Here is a 7,983-nt window from a genome sequence, read left to right on the forward strand (position 1 = left end):
AAATACAAGTTCCGTAACCCAAAATGTAAATCACGTACATGATGCTGCCTCTCTCAGGTCGTCGTCTGCCGGGTGCGCTAGGCGTAATCCTCGTGATCTGAAAAATGTAAAACTACGAGGGCTAAGCACAACTGCTTAGTGAGTAGCCCGGATTGAACCCGGTAAACCCGTTCTCAGCGAGAACGGTGTTAGAACGATGATTCCAATCACATGCAGCAATAGTAACATGCATTATCATATAACGTGCATCACACATATAATAACAATCACAATCACACCCGCATGGAGTCAACCATGGGGCTAGTCATAAACCCTAGTCAAGTCAGCATGACTAGGTGCGCATCACACGCGCGTCACTCGCGTGACGTTGGTCGTCGCATCACACGACAATATCGCCTCAAGCGCTTGTCACGTCATGTGACTACCGATGTCAAGTCCATGACACAACGGAAAAATAAACACACCCGTATGGAGTCCACCAAAGGGTCCAGCCATATACCCTAGTCAAGTCCATGACTAGGAGCGCCTCCACGCCCGTCAAGTTCATGACGTTGGCCGTGTCAAGTCAGCATGACACAATCGATCATATCACCCGTATGGAGTCCACCATAGGGTTTCAGCCATATACCCTAGTCAAGTCCATGACTAGGAGCGCGTCACACGCCCGTCAAGTCCATGACGTTGGTCGTCGTGTCGCACACGACTAATCGCGTCTCAAACGCCCGCCAAGTCCATGACGGTGATGGTTGCGTCCACAACCATCCACAAACACAATCATGCTTGACTCGTACGCACGAGCAAGCTACACATGGCACACATCATGTATATATCCCCCAGTACAATCACACGTATCACGGTATCCGGTCCCTTACCGATCTACCGCTTAATGCCATGCAAACTACCCCGTATAATCACGCAACGAGTCACTCGAATCGTTGTATCACACATCTCACGCACACGGGATTCGAAAATCATCCGAAAAAGGGTTCTATACTCTAGAACGGTCGGTCTAGGGTGTGGATCGGTCGGTCCAGGGGTCCCGTGCTGTCCCGGGGCCTCGCGGGACAATTTTTGAGGTCTGAAACGGAGACCATTCGGTCTGGGGATGCCAGATCGTCCGGTCTGGGTCACCCAGACCGTCGGGTCTGCAAAAACAGACCGTCCGTTCCACTCTATCGCGAAACAGTTTTCTGGTCCGACTTCGTTTGGCCATATCTCACTTATTTCTCCACCAAATTACGTGTCGTTTGTTGTTAAATGTTCATTGAAATGTCCTCTATCTAATCCAAGTAATAAACCATCGAAATAACACAATCACATCGACGAAAGCGAGGTCACACAGACGCAACTCGAGCCACTCACATCTGTTTCGGCTCAGATCTGGTTTTGGCCGGATTTCGAGGTGTTTTCCGATCTGTTTCTTTCCGGAAACCTCTTCTAGACACTCTAGGGATGTACCCCTTCGTGTTCCCGAGCTTCCCTTGCGTCGATTCTCCCTGGTTTTCGCCCCTTTCTCTCTGTTTCTTCTCTCCCTCTCGTTTCTCTGATTTTGTCCGAAAATGGTGAAACCCCTACCTTGGGAGAGGTTTATGCTGCGAGAGGGAGGTTGAATGGGCTCAAGCCCAGGCCCAAGGTCGAGCCTGCATCACCCTGAACAGATTGGTCGGCGACTTGACGCCGGTGGGGTCCGGAAACGCAGAGAAATACGCGTCCCAAGGCAGCAAGTTGGCCACTTGCGTGCCGTCCAGTGGACCGTCCGTTCTGGGTCTGGAACGGACGGTCTGGGCCCAATTTCGGCCCAGCTCCTCGCTCGTTCATGGTCCGTTCGTTTCGCCTTTAGCAGTCCGTCCGTTCTGCCTTTGCCAGTCCGTCCGTTCTGCATTTCTGGTCCGTCCCGACTGACTTCGATTGCTCCGTTCTCACTCGTTTCTTACCCGAATCGCGCACCGTTTGTTTCTACACCTTCCTTGGAACGTCCTCTTTTATGTCCAATCAATAGATTATTGGAAACTCACGTTTACACGATGAGGTACAACTCGAAACGTCCGTACCTCGAATAATTTGTGAATTCCAAATTTCCAGGTTCTACTCAATTTTCGTTTGCTCATAACTTCCTCGTTTCTCAGTCAAATCGAGTGTCGTTTTCTTCTAGATCTTCGTTGAAATATTCTCTATACTTTTGCCTTATTTACCCTCCTTTTATTACCAAAAATAATTTAAATAATTAATACGGGAATCGGGGTATTACACCAACGAACGCCAACGTCAACGCCTATACATGAAAACTTTTTCGATACCGGAGACCCAATCAAGGCGCAAAATCTTGATGCTCGAAAGGACGAAACTATCTTATATACAAGAGAAGTCCACACACGAGGTAACAAAACTTCTTCCTTGTGTACTCATTTTACTTGTGAGGTTCCGTGTTCGGAGTGTAGGAACCAAAGTCATTTGCCCAATGGAAATTCCACCTGAAAAGAGGTGAGCATCAAGGATAACGAGGTATATAACTCAATCACGATGGCTGTGGGGAGACACCTTGAGGAGGATTTCGAAGTTCCATCTGACAAGGAGACCAAGAGCGTGACCGAAAAGAAAGAATCAGTCGAGAACCCCGGCTTTTTGATGGAAACAAAACCCAAAAGTTTGGTGAATGTGAATGAAGAGCGGCCAGATGTCAAGGAGAATGCATTCATAGTCACGAGTAACAAGAAGGAATATGATGACATCAAAAGTCTAAACAAACCTGCACCGATGTCGAATGACACCTCTGGCAAGCACACATGGATCATATGTCAAAGGCGTGGATCATTAACCGGTAAATTCGTTCCGATTTTTATCCTTATCTATGATTCTTGCTTTGAGGAGTATATAGTGCAATTTATACAACAAATGGGGGAGCTCCAAAACGTATACTTTCACGAGAAACTTAAGGAGCACACTAACAAAATTGTTCCCCTAGAAGCTTATCGTAGTTCGCAGGTTTTGGATTTGAAGGAAGTGGGGATTGTTACAAAGAAAGTTTTGACATCTACCGACCAAATCCCAAAGAGGCCACCCAAGACTTAAGCGGATATATGCAGCTTGCCCACCTTGATACGAGAAGCTTACGCGGTAACATCGTTTTACTTTTTATTCTTGTCTATGATCAAGGAACTGGTGCTACATTGCAGATTTTGTGCAAGGACGACGAGAAGAGTCCGACAAATCCCACATGTGTGCCTCCACGGTTCATTCGTGCTCAAGGAGCCAAATGCGTCTACCATTGCACCATGAACGCCTCAAGGCGGAACACCGTCTTAAACCCAAGGACAATCAAGAAGGATGAGCCTTTTGAACGAGGAGAGGCGCGAGAACGAAATCTTCATACACTTGGCGAATATCTCGACAAAACCCGCAATCAAGGTATGGAAAATTTGACTTACGTATTTAACGATGCTGACTTGGACCCGTTTGATGTAGGTAAGCATGTTTTGAGGACAAAACCTTCTCAAGGGGGAGGGAATGATGAGGACATCGGAGCAGCCAACAGCTTGGAGGCGGATGAGGATGGGAGCTTAACGGAAGGAGCTCTCCGGGATGATGAAGACTCGGCCTCTCAGGTGCCGGGAGAAGTTCCGAATGATCAACACGTTACACGATCATTCGAAGCCGCAAGAACGGGAAGTGACGTGCACCACGCGATGGCTCAACGAGCAAGCCCTAGAGCCGAGCCTCCCCTCACTCGTGCTAGAGCTCGAGCCCTTCGTGTCACGCTAACCAAGGCTGTCACTCAAAGTTCTTCACGGATTCCGGGTTCACGACAACAATGATGCACCATTATTCGGACGAGAAGTGACCCGGAACAATTTCAGCATTAAGTCCAAATTGCCTAAGCCCTAGAACACGGCCTTAATCAATTTTCGGCCCAAGAAGAAAGCCCACGGTCCAGCCCATCAGCAGCCCAAAGGAAGGAGCTTTCCCAACAGCTCTTTTCTACCACCTACTCACCATTAATGCACGTGGGCTGCATGTTGTTTAACATTTATGTCTTGACAATTGTTGTTATTTAAACTCCTTTCTTTTCATTTTGTGATCAGCTTTTCATCAATCAAAAATTGTAGAATCTTTGTTCTCTTTCTCCACTCAAAGTGTTGATTATCTTTGTGTCTTGGTGTGTCCGAGGCCTCTTCTCTTCGGTGTGTCCGAGAGACTCCTTCGGTGTGTCCGAGGAGATTGCGTCCGGTGTGTCCGACGCGCCCTTATCCTTCGATTACCACCTCCATCCCTTTTGAAACGTTTCTGAATTCGAGTGCCACATTCGTGAGCCGGTGATTGGAATCGATTCGCCATCAATCCACTTCAACTATCCCTTATTCCTCCGTGAATTCGAGAGCCACTTCCGTGAGCCGGTGATTGCGGTTGAACTTCCCTATCCATCCTCTTCCGTGCGTGTATCAATACGTCTACTATATGTGGGTTTGATATGTATAAACATATTTTCGTTGCATATGTATAATATAAAATGTTTTAAAATTTCCGCTATTTTAAAATACGGTTTGATCGTCTATGTGTCGCAACTCGTGTGCGGGACATGGGTTATGGACGTCACATGGTGTGTCTGTGATTACTACAACTATCTCTTTGTTGTAGTAATCAGATTTCCTTGAATGAAAAGAACTGAGTTTGAGTGACGTCTGAGTGTGTAAACAATTTCAAGTGGTATCAGAGCTCCGGTCACTGATCGTAGGTTTTATTCCTCTCAAATCGGTGTTAAGAAAGAGAATGCACGATGGAGGCATTCAAGGAATTTCAAGCTTTGGGAAAAACTCCCATGTTGGATTCGAGTAACTATGGTTACTGAAAAGTGAAAGTCATGAATCTGATAAGAGGTATTGATGAAGATGAATGGAATGCTATAGAAAAATGATGGGATTTTCCAAAAGCCATTGGAGACGATGGGAAGGAGGTGATCAAGCTGAGTTCTCAGTGGACCATTGCTAAGAAAAAGGCATCAGCCCTAAATGCAAAAGCTGTGACTATAATCTTTAATACTGTCGATCCAAATGAGTTCAAGCAAATTCAGGGGTACAAAACAACAAAAGAAGCATGAAACACTCTGGAATTAATTCATGAAGGAACAAAGAACGTGAAACGCATCAAAAGAGACATGCTGAAGGCGCAGTTCAACCAACTCAAAATGGGAGAGCATGAAACTATCAAAGAATTCAGTGGAAAACTGAGTGCCATGGCAAATGAAGCAGGGGCAGTTGGTACAACTTACTCTGACAAAATGATACGTGTGTACCGAGTCTAGAATTTATACCCGATTCACAACTCACCGCAAGGATACGGATCGTCGTAACACGGGGTCGAACGCAAGGACCGATAGCTAAATCTAAACCCTCATCGAAACTAAATCAAAGCAAGTAGAAGTGGAAGTGATGATGAAAATATGTGGAAAGAATGGAGAATAAGGAAATAATGCAATAAAAACGAGTAAACTATCAAGAACCGGTGACTACGGGTATCGGGATCGTATTCACGTGTATGGGTATATGCTAAGCATGCGAGAATAACGATTATGACTTGTTTTCGGGAATCATCAAGCACAAAGATAGAGAATTCACCTCTCGGTCTACTTACTCCCTACCTACAGAGTAACTCGTCAATCTCTCGATCTATTCGAGTTAACCCTAGGTGCATAAAGAACGCTATCATCGACCCTAGATCGATTAAGCCATGTCTCTATGTGAATAATACGATCTATCCTATTGATTTTGATCTGAAACCAACTCATATCTCTATGTAATCTAAGATAATTGACCAAGGGGTTAGCAAACATCAATCCAACAAAAGCGCAAATCAATAGAACCGAAACAAATCAAAACCGAAATCCAAGTTAGGGTTCAAACATACCCAAAACACAAACGAATCCCTAACCCATAGTCGTGGATCTACTCACGATTCATGGAAAACAATAAAAAGAACAGAGAAAAAGAGATAAAAGAAAGGAGAGAAAATCTCATGTAGATGTGTAGTCTCCACGATCAAATCTTCCTTCTTCTTCCCGAAATCCCGTGAACTTCTATTCTTCTCTTCACCAAAAGCTCTCCAAAAATCTGTATCTAAGTGTTCTCTAAGGTTCTCTGATGTTCTAGGACGTGGCTAGGGCTTTTTTATAACTCTAGGGCGGCTCCCAAGAGTCCTATTCCCATTCGAATGCTGAAAATCGCGAAACAGGGTTTTTGACTGGATCCGGACCGGATCCAGATTCCTGGGGTCGAATTCTGCGTTCTGAAATCGGACCGATTCCAACTGGAATCGGCCCTGCACCGGCAGATTTCTGGTCTTCACGAATTCGCTCATAACTTTCTGCTCCGGTGTCGGATTTAAGCAATTTTGGTACCCGAAGCTCTTGAAGTGCTCTTTCCAATGGTACAAGTCTCGCATGATTTGGACCTCTGTAGAGAAAGTTATTGATATTGCAACATGAGTACCTCATCTGGACTTCTCATTTAACGCTCCAAATAGCTCCTTTTCGAGTCCAATCATCTCCAAACCCTGTAACTCTGCAAAACTAAAGCACAAAACTAGAACACAACCGAGTTTTGTGTCCTAACACGCCTAGAATTCCTATGAATGCATATGATTATCCTATAAAACCTAGACAAACTCTCATCAAAATATAGAGAAGAATAGGAGTTATCACAAAACATTAGTGAAGAAACAGTTGGAGTGTTCGCAACACATGAACTGGAGCTGAGTATGTACGAGACTCCGTTAGGAATATCTCGTAAACAACTAGTTGCTTTTGATCATACCCAAATCTGAACCTAGAAATAAGCTTGAGGAAGATATGTCGTTGATCGCCAAAAAGATGAACAAGTTCTTCAAACGAAGACCTAGCAATCCGCAGAGGATGGAAGGAAAATCGGGAGGAAAGTGCATGGAGTGCAAAGGCTATGGGCATTGGAAAGATGAGTGTCCATCGGTCATCAAAAGAGAAGTAATGATCAAAACCTTTAAAGAAGTGCAATGCTATGAGTGAAAAGGTTTTGGTCATACCAAGAATGAGTGCACCACATCGGTAAAAGTTAAATCCTTAATCACTCATGAAGACTCAGAATCAGAGTCAGAAGATGATGAGGAAGCCCTGAACAACTTTATGTTCTTTATCGGGATAATCGATGAGCATGATGCTATGAAAGGAGAAGATCTGGAGGGTGATCTAAAGATGAATGATATGTATGATGACCTGATGAAAATGTATGACATCAACTTGAAGCTTGTCAAAGAAAAGAATAGAAGTGAGTCAGAACTCAAGTGGTACACGCCTTGGCTCGGAGAGGATGGAATCTGATCCAAAACGCAATCACCCGCACTTCACGGAGAAGGCTCTCGAATTCGCGTTCGGGTTGTGGTTAAAACGAAGGGGAATTGGATGGATCTTAGTTTCAATCACCGGATCTAAAAGGCTCTCGAATTCAAAACTAAGATAGAAAAATGGATGGAACGAAGGGAAAGAATAGATAGTGGACCTCGGACACACCAAGGCTTGAGTTCGGACACACCAAACTCGTGATCTCGAACACACCGAAGATCGGGATAAATTTCGGACAAACCGAAGAAGAGTTTATAAAACTCGAAATGTTTGAGACATTCTACAAGTCTGATTACAAATGATGCATTACAAGGCCTTTATATAGGCTAGAATTCTCAACTACAACATTAAATGACAAGAACATGCAAGAGGGGTAGGAGTCCAATGCATTAAATGAGGTGGTTGGGAAGCTAATTGTTGGAATTCCTTGATGTTGCATTAAATGAGGTGGTTGGGAAGTTAGTTGTTGGAGTTGCCTTGATGATGAAGAAGCTTCCTTTGGATAATTGTCTTGCACTCCAAGCAACTTCCTTTTACTTGGTGGCTTCGATCCGAGGTGGAACTCGGTTGTGGAACTCGGTTTGCCGTTGTCTTTGCTCCATGTATGCTTCCGTCAAGAT

General features: G+C 44.7%; 1 protein-coding gene across 1 annotated transcript; it reads left to right on the forward strand.

Moving 5' to 3' along the window:
* Positions 1-2,417: 2,417 nt before the first annotated feature.
* On the forward strand, positions 2,418-4,033 carry LOC104798392. The gene is made up of 2 exons (XM_010520461.2): positions 2,418-2,818; positions 3,174-4,033. The coding sequence occupies exons 1-2, from the start codon at positions 2,521-2,523 to the stop codon at positions 3,326-3,328; spliced, it is 453 nt and encodes a 150-aa protein (XP_010518763.1). The 5' UTR covers positions 2,418-2,520; the 3' UTR covers positions 3,329-4,033.
* Positions 4,034-7,983: the final 3,950 nt, after the last annotated feature.

The sequence above is a fragment of the Tarenaya hassleriana genome, unplaced genomic scaffold, assembly GCF_000463585.1.
Source record: "Tarenaya hassleriana unplaced genomic scaffold, ASM46358v1 Cleome53, whole genome shotgun sequence".
Taxonomy (NCBI): Eukaryota; Viridiplantae; Streptophyta; class Magnoliopsida; order Brassicales; family Cleomaceae; genus Tarenaya; species Tarenaya hassleriana.

Bases quoted from the DNA above. Each gene is read 5' to 3' on its own strand.
- LOC104798392 (XM_010520461.2), top strand. From the start codon at position 2,521: ATGGCTGTGGGGAGACACCTTGAGGAGGATTTCGAAGTTCCATCTGAC. The intron at 2,819-3,173 runs GTAAATTCGTTC...GCTACATTGCAG, and splicing joins AAGGCGTGGATCATTAACCG to ATTTTGTGCAAGGACGACGA.